A 16,313-nucleotide genomic window follows, 5' to 3' on the forward strand; every position below is an offset into this window, starting at 1 on the left:
CTGTATGTGCGATAATTCATGTACCGGCTACTTGTCACAAGTATCTTAAAGTAGTGAGACGTTATTGGCAAAATCCCTGTGTATGTCGGTAGAAACGCTATCTATTTCAAATGTAAATGCTTGTACATTTACAGTTTATCAATACAAGCCATACGAAATTGTAGTTAAAACAACATAATCAATGTTTTCAGTCTGTCATTTCTTTGCAAAAGTCACAGTTCCGACGCTCTTGCGGTTTTATTATATTGCCATCGCTAAAAAACTATCGCTTCTGCCTCAGGTGTAAGCAGTGTTGGTAAAGTACCTCAAGTAAGGCGACCGTTAAGTGCGGTTATTTAAATGTAAAAATGATAACAGATAAGCAATGCTAGAAACCCACATTTTCACAGATTCTTTTTATATTTACTTTATATATTATAGCTTAGGCAAAATATTGTATCAGTGACAATATATAATAAACAATGATTCATTGCGAGCAGTGCAGGCTGCAGGTTGCGGATGTCTCGTGATACGGTGATTGCTGCTGATAATAAATGGGCCGGCATAAGCAACACGTGTCCGCAATTGTTCCGGCTCCGAGGAAATGTCAATGGCTGTGTCTCGTTACTGCTGTTCATTTTAATAAATGCCAATTAGCGCTGATATGTTTTAATGTTTGATTTGCATGTCAAGAGGGGCTCGCTATGTGCTTATCGCACCAAACTGATGAGATACCCACGAATATAGCTAATTACATTTTTCTGGGGGCTGATGTAACCAAAAAAATTAATTTAATCACAAATAAATATGATGCGTGGGCGGTATTATCAATCCAAGGTTCAAATTTTGCTCCACAAATTATAAAATAAAAATTAAATTGCTGTGTCAGCTTTTAATTAAAACTGCAGACAGTCTGAAGATGTCTAGAAGAGATTAGGAGTATTACCGATTATTATAAAATGTTCTATCTTTGTGACGTAATACTTTCAACATATTTCAACATATTTCAACATTTTTTAACATAAGTTTAAAATGTTCATTTTTGTTTAATAACATAAGAAATAACAATTGTTGATTATCTTTATCTACTCCCATTGTTTTACTTTTCTTTTTCCTTTTAAATTAATTAATTTACGTATGCTTAACATAATTTTTAAATATACTGAGATTTTATGTGCGCATTTTATTTAAATAAAATATACTATCAATCACTCTTTTTGATAGATCCCTCTAGAGCAATAATTTCAATTATTTCAACATCCGTTCTTAATAATTTGATGATGCTTCGACATTGACCCATTTAACTTTCACAATTTTCTAGCTATATCATTGCGAGTTTAATGACTTATAAATAAATTGTTGGGGAGATTTATTTTTTAATCTAGTGCTCAGGTTTTTGGATGGTCAAAAGTACCTTGAAAATTTGCTAGCCAATGGCCGATGAACCCATCGGGGGATTATTTATGATGGCATCGAACATTTTTTTGTGAATGAAATATTTAACTCAATATTAACAGCTACCCTTTCATCTATAATTGTGTTTATATATAATAATAATAATATGTCATCATTTAGTTTAAGGCCCCATTTTTTGATAGAAATAATCTCCAGGTCGTTTTGATTCTAACAGCTAATATACCTCAATATGTGTAGCTCAATAATACAACATTTTGTTAATCCTCGGCTGACATATAGAAAATGCCATAAATCTCAGCTTTATCGGCCGATTTGTCAAAAAGTGTGGCACGACAAACGTTTGGCATAGGTCTGAGACCGAGATCGAGAGATCGAAATTGAGCATTGAGTGAGAGCAGAGAACCATCGGTGAAAAGCTCAAGTTCGCGAATGTCGACTTTAGTTTGCAAACGCACGAGAAAGCGTTAAGAACGTCTAAGAAATTGTCTCCTTCTATCTTTGAGAGCTCCCTAAATCATACTACAAATTTATTTGAACTGTGGTTGAGAGTAAATTGATTGCTCTCGCATTAACCGTAAAAAGAGTTACAGAACTTTTTAAGTGTTCGCGCGTGTAGAACTGCAACTGAGCAGAGTCATTGCCACCCACTCTCTGACACTCACCGCCCACCGCCCACCGTTCAACGAAGTCACAACAGTCGTCGTCGGTATCCGCCTCCTCCTCACTCACGTTGTGTCAGTGTGTACGTGTGTGTGTATATGTGTGTTTACTGTACCTGTTGATTTACCCTTTTTTGCGTCGCTTTTTCAAGCTCTCAGCGCCTATAAAAACAAATACGCTCAACGGATTTACGTTTATTCTGTGGTGTCCAATCTAACGGTTAAGTTTTAGACAAGCGCAAAAATTAAAAAAAAATATATATATACAATTTGTGAAAATTCATAAAAATTATAAAACAAAACTATAATTTTGCTGTGTATTGCCAAAAAGTGAGAAATTGGATAGCGAATTGAAGCTACGTATTTAATATATTACTTTTTGAAGGTAAGTTAAAATGAATATAAGAATTTATAATTTTTAAAAATTTCATTTTCACATTTAATTTTTTAAATTCTTCATGTATATACTATAAATAAAAACACAATCGCATGTTGAGCAAAATTGTATTCATTTGTCACTCATACAACTACTCACTCAGCCGCACAGTAATTCATTCAATCTTGGGTCATATTTGAGTGGCGCTTGCATAAAATTATAATGCCCATTGATAATGCTTGAAATGTATTTATATTTATTTATAAGCACATCAATTTTTTTATGAGCTCTCAAATGTGATTATCAGCTTTAATTCAAAAATTGTCATTTTGCAATGCGATTTTGATTTTTTTTTATTTACAACATTTGAGTTATATATATATATTTATAATCGCTTTTAAAATTAACATAGTCGCCTTATCAGCGCACTAACAAAAAAGTGAAAGTGATTTTTAAAGACTACTCGTAGTTTTGTCAATCAATTAATCCCTAACTGATAATACAACATTTAGAGATTGATAGCTTGGCAAAACTGATTAATGTCTCGTGATCTTAAATTGGGGGCACAAAATACAATTGCGTCAATTTTTGTTTAGCGATAACTTATGAGTAGAGGTTAGTTCCGCAAAATCTCCAAAATACATATTTAGAATCTATTTATTTACACATCTGTGCATAAAAGAGGGCGCGTCATATAGATGCGACTTATTTCTTGATAAGACTAGTATTTCGGAATATTCTGATTTATATTTACAAACGATGATGACGCACTTAGTAAAAAACAATAAGTTTGCAATTTATGAGTGAAGAGTCGACATTAGTATACCCATTATGAAGAATATTAATCTGTCAAGGTTTCTTAATTTTGGTAAAATATTCAACTCTCTATCTTTAAAATAATAACTATATTGTAGATATAAAATATAATAAATACAGTTTTAATAGTATGCTTTGTAGAGACTTATTATATACATAAATATATGATGTTACATAGTTTTTGATGCAATCGAATATGCCAAAGGTACCCTATGATATTTAACGTCATCTTATGTCGTACATAATATTTGTATGTTGATATTATGGTTTTTTATTGTTAATAGAATTAGATTATGTATGAGGAATGTTCTGGATCGCAATAAAAATAAGGCCCCCCACTTGGGAAAGATCATTCGACAGATCTTTAAGTATATAATATATTTATTTGTCTTTCTATTATTTTAGTGGGATTTTTGACAATTACACTAAAAAAATGTATATTGAACACTTTTTCACAAATAGAGATTAAATAATTGCGGAAATTTACTTGGGAAAATTTTTGGTCATAATACGTGTCATAGAGTGTCATAGTCAGAGGGATATTGATATTGATCTTACATTTCTATCATTAAAGGAATGTAAAACTGAGTAACTCAGCAGCTGCGACAAGCCTTTGAATATTATCTTTTAACAGATACTTGAAAGCTTAGATTTTTGATTTTGATCCAACAATTTAAAACTTACTTTTTAAATCTACTAAATCTAGAAAGTCAAACGTTTTGAACTAGCAGCAAGCTATTTGATGTGGAAATACGAGATTTCATCATGCTGTAGCTTACTTAATCTCAATAGAAACCTGATGGTTTCAGTTCAACAGCAACATTTCTTATCAACGATAACCATCGAAAGGGCAACAGATAAATTTGCAATAGCTTCAATATCGCCTGTCAAATAAATTGGACAGGTGTATCTAGTAGTTGTCTGTAATTTTGTTGTAATGGGAGAAACGCTTATCCATTGGCCGAGAGTTTATTACAGGGCGTGGTTTCCAACCTAAGTTGCTGAGTGTGAGAGTTCAATGAAACTTGTACGCGCTAGACCTTGACTTGGATTTGTTAATGTTTTTTTTTTTTTAAATGAATCTAAAAATGATTGGCAATCTACGAAACGTACTTATTTGTATTTATTTATAAGTATACATCGTGTGTGTGCTAGGCGCCAAAAATTAGCCACGGCATCGTCGCATTATCAGCTCTGTGGAGGCAGAAAAATGCGTTTGCCAAGATTACGTTAAACGCTTCTTACGAGTCGCATCCGAGCCATTAATGATTAATTAATATTAATCACAGTGTACAAAACGCCGAGCGTGTAAGTCAATGCAAATGTCACCAAAAGTTTATCGCCTGCATTTAAGTGAATTAACAACAAAAAAATAAAAAAAACACACATAAAATGTTATATTTATGTTGTCATCTGCTATTTGGGGAGACTTTTTTATTTTGGTAGAGGATTTTATAATTAAAAGTGCGCCCATAATTTGTCTATTCTACAATGGTTAACAATAGTTTACTTGTAGCGTTACAATATCCATTTGATAAAAGTATTTAATCAAAGTATAATGAAATAGAAAACCGCGATATTCAAGAAAATATATTTAATCGAAATTTGTATTATGAATGTATGTAATTCAAGAAAATGTAGTTAATCTAAACTTTCAGAAGTCACAGTATATAGATATATATATATAACTAATAACTAAATGACACCGTTTTATTTATCTTGCTTCATTCTTACTCGTCACAGTTACCCGTAATTCATCTTCCATTAACTTTGCGCCGTTTTTCATGTGAACTTCACTGGCAAAACATCTCTTGCCAAGTGCCACATTCCTCAATGTCCTTTTGGCTCTTGATATATAAATGTCAAGGCATTTATTCAGTGTGGTCATTCTATCCACAGTGAAAGGACCTTTGAACTTTGCGAGGGTTAGCGTCAGCGCTGAGCATAATTAGGCATTAATATTTCATAAAACGGCAATTAGGGCAGCAGTCGCAACAGACCGCGTCACGGGTCACTGGAATCGCGCACAGAAAATACCATTGACCCACGGCCTGGCATGTGAAGACTTCAAAGTGATCAAACAAAGAGCGAGTTAAATCTTAAGTGGCTCGCTTCGGATTTTGCGAATGCAACGTGACTGTTTGAAATACCAAACACCTTGAGACGAAACCCGTGTAAAGTAATATAAAGTAATCGTAACTTAAAATTCCAGGACAACAAGAACAAAAAAGAAGTGAAAAATAAAAAGAGTGGAAACATTTGCGCATATTTTGTACTTGGCAACTTTGTTAGGTTTCGACACAAAGTGTAATTGGAAACCCTATTTGCGTAAGCGTTTGCTTTCGAGTGTGGCTTTTGTGGAGGGGTGTAATGAAACTGGGGTGGTTGTGGGCGGGCTGGGCTCTGCTTAATTGTTAGTTGAAAATAAACTCTCTCTCTCTCTTACTCATCCTCTCACTCTCCCGTATAAATTCTAACACACATGCTGTTATATTGGGCAACCCTATTGAATAACTTTTTCAATTTGCTATTTCGCAGTTGGCAAACAAAAATAACAACGTGATGGCTTCAACGTCAGCAGCAACATGCGGCTTTGCTATCGGTCATCAGTTGGCCATTTCCATTGTGTTGATGTCAATTGCGCTGTTGTCGCCAGGACATGCAATGCCACGCCCCTCAGTGGGCGCAATGCCAGCGCAGTTGGTCTTCAATGAACTGCTCGAAACCGGACCGGTTAATGAGGACAAAACCTACTACAACGAGCCGCAACTGGTGAGTGTGTATGTCTGTGTGACGTAAATGTAGATTAGAGGATTTTTAATTTTCACTTTGGAGATATTTTGAAGTAACAAGCTGGAATCTTAAACAAGACATTGTTGACCATTTTTAGGATACATTCAATAGTTGATTAGACAAGGAGTCAGGTTAAAAAAATTGAGGTACCTCGTAGATCTTGGTTTTTTCTAATATAAATACAATTTTTATTGGAAATCATATCCATATTTTATACTTAATATAATAATAATGCTTTACAACCTTAACAATAGGTTAGTCAATGTTCTAAATATAATTGTTAAGAAAAAACAAAATTAATAATAATAAAAAATATTTGTCCACCACAGAAATATCCACAAGAACAGCAACAACTTCTGGCACCCAACTACTTTGTCAATAAATGGCCCTCTCTACGCGATTTGCTCCTAACCGCCGACTATGACGATTCCTCATCTGTGGAGAGTGCTGAACGTGAACGTTATCCACTGGGCTCCAGATTACTGGAACGTCTGCATCAACTGGGCGACAATGGGGAAGGTTTTGTTAATACTTTGGATGACTTGACAGCTGTGAAAAGCAAGAAGCATAACAAGGTGCAAAGCAACTCCAAACAACACAACATCAAGAAAAATGTGCAATGTGAGTAAATAAACTAATTCAAAATTGGGTTCATAGTTGTTTATATTAAAACTCTGTGTTGCATGAAATGGTTGCATATCTTAAATGTGAATTCTCTTTTATTTCATGTTTTCATTTCTTGTAACTCACCCAAACAAATAGTTCGTAAAAATTGTAAGTGTTGCATGAGACTTAACAATCCAAATTTTGACAAACTTACTAAAGTTAACCATATATTTATTTTATATAGATATGTCGCCATGCCACTTCAAAATCTGTAACATGGGTCGCAAGCGCAATTCCGGCTCCTATGTGCCATACTAATGCGGAACTTTACGAGAGTATCTAATAGAACAATGCCGAAAGTAATATAAAAGCATATTCACAATGAAAAACTAAGAAAAAAAAAGAAAAAAACTAATACAAATATGCCAGTCAAGTATTGTTTACTGTTTAAAATAGTTGAATAGCAAAAGAGTTCTCCAGTTTTGAACTCATATTAAATTATGTTAACAATGTACTTACCTATAAATATCCATATATATATATTTAACTTTATTTCCCCCTCTGGCGTGTGTTGTTTCCCTTTACGATTGCAAACTGCTTGTACAGCAACAAACTATAAAAATACAAAAACCAAAATATGCAACATTATATTTATATATACGAAAAGTATTTCATGTTACTTGTAACTATAGCTATTATGCATTATTCCACTAGTATTTAGTTTTAAATGACGTTCGCTAAATGTTGTTATTTATTAAGTGCTTAAACGTTATTAAAAAACATATTCACTGACAAATACACAAAATAAAATAAAGATTTTAGAGTATTTATTTAACTGGACTATAAGCGAACATATCCACAATAAACTTCAATGACCATGCATTTTTTTAAAGATGTTTTGCCCCTTTTACTTTGATTTTTTGAAGCCTAAAAGTATTCCTGGCTCCCAAAGGTGTCTTATATTACAGAAAACAGTGCTCGCTTTTGGGCTTTTATGGAACATACTTTGAATACCTTCAATTCAATTCTACACAATATTTTATTATAATTTTTTTTTTTTGCGTGATATATTTTTATTTAATTTTATAAAATTAAATGCCAAATTCTTAGTGGCATGCTTATTAGAATGAATGTAAGCATGTAATGTAATTTTGGAGTAGACTGCATTTAAGATAAAGGTATGGTATTAATTTCAGCACGAGTTTACTCCAAATACTGAGCTAGTTCTGCCTTTGTTTGGCGTTTGGCGTTTCTCAGCTCAATAAGTTAAAACTCACACACTCCCCCAACTCGAGTTGTGACAAATACAATCTTAACGAACATGCAGCACGTTCGAGTGGTGTTGCTGGTGGGTGCTGGTGGGTGCTGGTGGTGTTGGCGTAAAGGCCAAGTGCCACTGCAATTTGTTCGAGACAAGATTTGGTGGGCGTTTTGAGCGCGTTATTATAGCCACTGTTTTGCGGAACCAAAACTACAGGATATAAAATATTGATATCGATCGTCACAATCGCTTATAGCGTATAAAGTCGCGCCGGCGCCGTTAGTCATAAATAAAATTGACAGTCAGCCGGTCAGACAGTCAGAACAGAAACACGCTCAGAACTTAACACTCAATAGTAAATATGCTCAGTCACAAATGCATTAACAACGCCCAAACGCGATTGTAAAGTTGGCTGTGGGAAAATCGAAATGGCTAAAACGATTGCTGGCCGGGCTTAGAACACTCGGCCCCGCCTGTCAGCTGCTGACGCAGTTGACCGATCGCTGCTGCTGCTTGGCTTTTGACCTTCGCCTGTGCTCTGCTAACGCGCTAACACGAATGCATTTTGGCCAGTAGTTCGTCAAAAAAGCTGTAAGCCGCAATTAAACAAAAGCAGAACCATAGAGTGACAGTCAACGCTTTTGAGCAGCGAAACGGATTTCCATTCTCAAGTGATTCATGCCGCATTCTAAAATTATAAATATATCTTGGCTGGTTTGCTAGAATGCAAGTTGGTAATTAAATCTGATCAGATTTTTTGCAGTTGCTGTTGTTGTTGCTTGCATCGCGACAAATTGTGTGTAAACTTGACTTTGATAGCCACAGCTGTCGGAGCTTGTAAATTATGGAATTATGATACAAACATGTCAATTTGTTAAGTGTAGAATTTCTGTGATTTTCTCACGATTATTGCTTTGCTCCACATCAGATTGATTAATTAGTTATGATGTGGTTATTGTTTAATTTCATGAGAGATACTGGCAAATCAATTAGCAATTCATTTGACATTTGTTGTGCAACTTGAAACGAGAACGAATTTACATTCAAATCACCTTTAACCCGACCTGCAGAGTTGAACGATTAATCTTTGAAAGTGAACTTGTCCAAACGATCTTGAAGTGACGGCTCTAAATAAATTACAAATGAGAATCTAAAAAAAACAACTATTTTACATGCTTGCATAGCTTGGGCGCATAAAGTAATTTCATTTAAGTTAATTAACCATCAAGTGTTTACTACCAAAACGTAAACTCAATAATCATCAGCCTATCGTCAGAGCCTAGACTATTGGCCTAGAGCCAAGGTCAGCTCAACACGTTCGCAGACAATTAATTAACCAGATCTGACGAAAGTAAAAGCAAACAAATCAAATAATTAAATATACACGAATCTGAGTCAGCTAATTCAGTTGTTAAAGTCACCCGTTAATAGCACTTTCAAAAAGTTGGCGATTATAAATAAACTGACTAACAAATCGTTAAGAATTAATTCATATTTTGCTTGTGCGAAATAGTTTGAAGTCTTAAAGTAGCACTTAACACAATTGCGCAGGCTTTGCTGAGTGGAGGTGGAGCAAGTTGCCATTTCTCACCAGTGGCAACGGCTCCAATCCTTACCCATATTCTCATGCCACACAATGGTGGCGCAGCGTTACATGCAACAGTATAACAAAAAAACAACAACAACAATTGCAATTGTTTTGTATTGTTTTTTTGCCGCTGCACCAAATATGCGCGATTTTTATTGTCTTGCAAAGCTGTTCGTTGTTGTTGTGGTTGTTGTTGCTGTGATTGTGAATTCTCAAGGCATGCAACGGCATTGACAAGGCCATTAGTGTACTTACTTGTGTGGAATATATGGAGTGTGTTTTGTGGTGTGTTGTGTTGTGTGATTGCCACTTGATGTCTTTCTTTTGGCTGCTTGTGCATTTTTGCCTTAAATCGTGTAATTTTATGCTCTTAGATGATTTTGCATCACCTCATAAGCCAAAATGAGCATAAATCATATACAATTAACATTAATGGTGGGCATATATCATTGTTTGTTGCTAGGAGCCCATGTGAGTTGGCTTAAACGAAATAAGTACAGCTGGCTTTTAAAGAAAATAATATGTATACGTACTGGAAACTACTTTTGCTTAATATAAAATTATGGTTAAATTATGATTGATGCTTAAAAAACGATAACAGATGTGACATTAGCTAGAATCTCAGGTATACAATTAAAGTGGGCACTTTATTCCAAGAGTTCTAGTTTCCATATTTATAGAGCTTGACTAGAGAGTAAAAGTTGTAATTACCCAGATTATAAGCTGTTATAAAACTATTTGCTTCATTTCCTCGAAATATGTTATGAAAAGTAATACATAATATGTAAGGCATTATTTCACAGCTGAAAGCCGTTTACAAGTGATAAACGTATACAATTGCAATCAACTTGAACTAAGCACATGACTTGTTTACACACAATTTCAGCATGTTGCAGTGGCCGGTTAACCCAGACACACACACACACACACACGCAAATACAAATCAGCAGAGACCGGGGCTAGCTAATGACAAAAATGCGGCAACAAAAAGCAGCAACTTTGCACTCCACATTTCATTCATAACGGAACCGTGCGTAAGCGTGCGTAACTTGTTTCGTTTGGCTGAAAATGTCAACGGGCCTTGGCAATGCAGCGCAGCCGGCCAAACAACTTACAAGTAAGATGGAAATTACACGAGAAATACATAAAAAGTAATTACTTGCCATGCTAAAAGTGTACCCTTAACTATTTGTGTCAAACATGTTTCAGTTGTTTGTTTTTGAAAGGGCAATAACTTCCCAGCGCCATAACTTCGTCAAATCTTAACCGATTTTAAAAAACTCTAGAAAAAAACGATATTTAAAGTTGAAAGCGCGATTCTAACTGGAAATTCGTTTAAAATAATTTCCCAAAAAATCGACTTGGTTCTGGTTCAAAACGAACTGGACGCCTCAGCTAATATGCTCATTTTATGGGGTATTAAGAAGTGAATAATGGCTTGCAGTGCGTGCTGGCCATATATTCATATATGGACATGTGAATTCTATTGGTTTGCCGAAACAAGTTCGTTGCTTAAGTCATTTGTATGTGATGCGATTTGAAGGCAAAGTATGCAAACTGCCAACTAAAATGCCAACAAGTCAGATGACCTTGACCCAATTAATGTCTATCTTTTTCACACCATGTTTTTTCACAGCGGGAGCAAATCATCATGTTGTTTAATGTACGTAGCTTTTAGTCGTAATTGTTGTTATTGTTGAGCAAATGAGCTAATTATGAGCAGAGCAATTGCAAAAGTGACATAGCTTTAATATTACAACATTAGTGTGCCAATTAATACGCTTCTTTGCTTCTGCTCCAGCTTGTGGATTGAGCCATAAGTTACAGTGGGCCCACACAACCATTTAAATCATAGCCGGCTCATTAATCATGCGGCAGTCAATGTTAAGAAAACAAAAAATAGTTTCTTCAACTTTGCAAAGTTTCTCACAAAGCACTCTGGAAATCAAAAAATTAATTTCATATTAATATTAAAACTGAAAGTGTTGCTTAAATTATAAGTTTAGAACTGCAGCTCAGCACGGAATCAGATTTGTCTTCGGGCATTTTTGGCCAACGCCTTGAAAACGTGCATTAAAAATTGGAATACAATTACTTGAGGTGTGTGTGAAGTAGCTTTTGTTTAATGTAATTAATGATACATTAGGCGCTAGAATTTGGTGGAAAAAAAACCAATTTGAGTTAGTCTTCAGATCAAAGAAACTTCACTTCCTCATTCAGTTTAAAAACTCATTAATTTTTTTGTGTTAAGATACGCATAAATTTGTTTAAAAACTTAATAAATATATATATTAAACACACACACTCAAATAGTTACATATTTTTCACATGAAAGTATGTTTGCTTGCAAGCCAACAAAATTCACGTTTGTTGGCAAAGTCTTTTGTTTACCCAGACGGCACAAACACTTTGCCCCTTAAAAAAAAACAAAACAACAACAAAGCCACAATATGTAGCTGCAACGTGCAACTATCGTCGTATACATTGTAATATGCACAGTTGGCTGAAAAGCACATTCACCCACTAACCCACAATTGCATTGGATAATAGTGAGCTCTTGTGCGCTCAGCTTGCTTGCCCAGTTTTCCATTTTCATTCACTCATTTTCCGAGTCACTGTTTGCCCCAGCCACACCCAATTTGAACTAGTTACCACAGGCAAATGCAGGGAATAAAAAACGAAAATCATTTATGATTGTCTTTCTTATATACGCTATACGCTGTCTTGATGCGAGAAGTGTTTTACTTTTGTTATACGTTTTGTTAGTCGTTTGTTTAATGCTCATCTTTCTATTTTATAGAACTTTATATAACTTAACCTTAACATATGTATATAGTTAAAGTGTTGATCATGACGGTAAGAGTATTCAAAGTGCGTGCTCATCATTTGCCATTTGTTTTGTTGAACTCCTCAATTTTATGGCCTAACTATTGCAAGCACTGACAAATTGATGCATTGGCCAGGCTTTGGTTTTGTTTTTAAGCCTGGCTAGAGGCGCAAATGTGGTAAAAACTCGTGAGCGCCCTGAAAAATGTGCATAAATTGTTGATTGTCCGTTTGGATTATTTATTTTTAAATATTTAATGACTTTTTTTGGTCGCTGCAACTGGCAACACCCTCGCAATTGTGTGCGACAAGATTTTGTCTGTCTGTTATGCAAGTTACTTTTATTCAAATATATTTATATGTATATAAATATAACTATACATGCAACATTCTGCGATCGATCCCTCTTTCTCCTTCGCCTTCTCCTGTACAGCTCCAGTACTTTCGAAAGTGGCTACCCCAGTTGTTGCTATGGCAGCTGCAGCCAGCATCGGCAATGCAGCAAACCGTCAGTTTTAGTCGCTAGGCTGCTCTGCATGACACAAATTGTTAACTAGATTGTTATGTAAGGCTTCTCTCTCTCTCTCTCTGACTCAGTTTAATCAAAAGGCAAGCCGGCTCTAGCTACAAATAGAGCTCCAATTTCCAGCTGCATGCAAAAATAACAATTAGCCATCATTTTGCAGTCGGCTGTGGCCAAAAGAAACACAATCACACGCATACACACACTCAAAGGTATTAATTAAATCTTTGGAAATCTTGACGCAAATTTGAATTGACATTATGTGCGCGAGATTTAAATTGATGCTAATTCAGCTTGATAAATTGCCCACTAGGCATATACTAAAATTGGAAGCTTCGTTTAGGAAAAATGTGAATAACAATTGTAATGGCATAAATAAGAATCATATTGACATATAAATTGCCCGACAAATTATCAATTTTGACTTGAAAGTAACTCATGTCATTTCGTATATCAGCTTATATTTTATATTCGCAGTCTGATCTTCAGCTAGTTTGGAGCCCAAGTTGAACTCCTTGGAGCTGCCTGCATGCTTCCATTAAATACATTGTTTACAGTTCAACATGAAAAGCGCGTTTGCAGAACACATGTCAAAGATGCCAACAGCCCGCGAAGACGGGTCTAAAGATGTCCAAGTCCAAGTCGCATTTGGAACCACCTCAATTGTGTAGTTGGCTGATAACCGAAGGAGTTTTATGTACTGGACATGTTGTTATTATTGTTGTTGGAAAATTGAATTTACTTAGTTTTAATGCGGCTGCAGTTATTGTTGTTGTTGATTGTGGTGTTGAGGGACACCCACGCTGCCACATTGCTATGCAGCTGAGGCGTTCCAAAGTGTTGGCAAAGTAAAGTACACGACGAGCACACATCTAAAGAGCCCTCAATCTTTGATTACGGCAGTATATAGCCACCACATACACACGTCTGTTGTGTAATTCCGCCAAGCGATTGGCAACAATTGCGCTGCGGTTAACGATAGACACCGTCGAGAAACGAGGACGCAGTGGGCGTGGTGGCTTGGTGCACTGATAAACTACTGGTTAGGGTGTCACAGATCATAAGAAGCGGCATGCGCCCAAAAAAAAAAAAACTCAGTTGTTGAGACATTATTACCATATATTGCTGATGTTGCGTTTGTGGTCGCTGTTTATATATATATCATATATAATTGACTTAATTTACAACTCTTCGAAATATTCGAAATATACTTGTAGGAGAAGAAACACATCTGTTTTAAATTAAATATATAATATAGAAACATTCTAAAAAGAACATGTTCGCATTAGGAATTTTCTAAAATCATGGGGAATTATTTTAGATAAAACGATTTTAAGCCGGATATGGAAAAATGTATGCAAATCCAGAACCAATGCGATAGACAGGCAAGAGTGCTATCGTCATGCCGTATTATTGTGTGCAGCAGGTCTAACAATGGACAACAGACCAAATACCAGACCTTAGACAGACCCAAGCCATTATCGAGAAACAATAAATCAGCAAGCTGAGCCACAAATTCAAAAAAAAAAAAATTAAATAAATAAAACAAAAGAAAAGAAAATCAACCAGAACAATGCGCAACAACAAAACCAACAATCAAAATAGAGACAACAACAATGGCAATGCCAACAATTACAAAACCATATAAAAGCGAATTCGATACGAAAATCTAAAGCGGAAATTTTGTAAAGCTGTTTATGCTGCAGCTGCCACGCCCACTTGGGGAGTCTAGTGAATGCATTGCGAAAAGACTAAATTCAAATTGTAAGTCAAAATGGGCGGCTCCAGCTGGAATCCGCTTTGGCTCTGGCTCTGACTCTGGTCATGGCAAATTGCCCTGTTGTTTCAAATGTTGCTCCACCAGCTGCCCTCCCCTCCTTCTCGAGCCGTTTGTTGTCGCGCATTCTAAGTGCCACCCAAGGCCATTGCGGGGCTCCCGAAATACAAACAACGGAGAGCTCGTGATCTACTATGTAAATTTCGAGCGACATAATTGCGCAGATTATGTTGTATGTTGAATGTTGTAGTTGTTGGGATTTTCCTCATGTAATTGGACAGCTGATAAGCAGCAACGCCCACAGTCGAGTGGCGACTTTGACATTAAGCTGTCAGACCACAAACCCACAAAAACCAATTTGAATTAAACTATCAGAAATGAAAAATACTTCAAATTTTGGGAATTTAAGGCTTCCAGCAACAATGAAATTCAATCAACATTGAATAATAATTTGACCTTGTGGCAAGTGGGTGCACTTTGCGTTTTGGCTCTGAATGTGGGTCGGTTGGATGTTGACTGACGTGGTGCAGTTAATGAAATTGGTTAATAGAGTGCTTCAGACTTGCCGGATCTTATCAGCAAATCAGAAAAAAAATATAAATCGAATTGTAAACTGGAAAAAAACTAACATATACTCAAAAGAGCAGTTTACACAGTTTAAAGACACGCATATTTTGATTTTATATTCTGAAACTGGTATGCGTACGATTGCCGTCATTGAAATTAATCGTAATATCAGATTTGAATACAAAAAAATATATATATATAATTTGTGTGCCTCTCGGAATTTTTTTGGATATCATCAAGCCTGCGCTTAATTCGTTCGGGAGTAATTAGATTGAAGAACTATGTCTTGTCAAATGATTATTTATTGCATACTTTTGGGTTATTTTTCCTTCGAAGCTATTTCAATTGATCAAAAAATATATGTATATTAATGAACATATTTGTAAAAGATTAAAGATTAGTCTCCCTTAGCGCGCTACAAACTTGATGACTTATTTATGATACTCTTTGGAAGGGTACAGAAAAGCTATGCGGCCAAACTTTGTGGTATTTTAATTCAACGATGATTTCTGTTTGTAACCACGTTTCAAGGTCAGCTCAATAGAAATTGATCAATTTAAATGCAGTTATTTTTTTTCAAGCAGATGAAATAATGCGAGTAGCAATTTTGATTTGGTTTTCATTATTATTTGAAGTTTTATTATTGTTGCCGTGAAGTCAAAGAAATATGCGCCCCAATAAGATGCTAATTATCATTTATGTATAATTAATTTAAATTATAACTTAGTGTCTGCTGGTTAACTTAAATTGGTAACAGACAAGCTGATCCATTTAATTCAATTGCGCAAAAAAAACCCCACATACAAATACAAATATTTATCTGACAGAACGAAAGACTCAGGCAACGAACTTGTTTGGCCGTTGCATACATTACAAAACCAAAAAATTTGCCACTCAATCAACAGCAGCGACAACAGAGACGGCAACGCACACAAATTGCTTTAATTGCAACAAATTTTGCGAGAACTCCGGTATCAACTTGAGAGGCTCGTGGACCTCGCATGTGGGCAAGCAAATGGAGATTGCTGCTGAGGCTCGCCAACGGCCAACTGCAATTGCGCGAAATACGTCAACAATTGTTAAGCTCAAGCACCCGCAACTAGAAATATGTATGCCCCAGCCTCAA

At 35.5% G+C, this 16,313-nt stretch overlaps 1 protein-coding gene across 1 annotated transcript; it reads left to right on the plus strand.

Annotated features, from left to right (window-relative positions):
- Window positions 1–5,808: 5,808 nt before the first annotated feature.
- Window positions 5,809–7,166, plus strand: LOC6557951. The gene is made up of 4 exons (XM_043215367.1): window positions 5,809–6,018; window positions 6,369–6,660; window positions 6,802–6,813; window positions 6,890–7,166. The coding sequence occupies exons 1-4, from the start codon at window positions 5,809–5,811 to the stop codon at window positions 6,961–6,963; spliced, it is 588 nt and encodes a 195-aa protein (XP_043071302.1). The 3' UTR covers window positions 6,964–7,166.
- The last annotated feature ends 9,147 nt before the right edge of the window (window positions 7,167–16,313 follow it).

Source organism: Drosophila grimshawi, unplaced genomic scaffold (assembly GCF_018153295.1).
Source record: "Drosophila grimshawi isolate 15287-2541.00 unplaced genomic scaffold, ASM1815329v1 contig_44, whole genome shotgun sequence".
NCBI classification, from domain to species: domain Eukaryota; kingdom Metazoa; phylum Arthropoda; class Insecta; order Diptera; family Drosophilidae; genus Drosophila; species Drosophila grimshawi.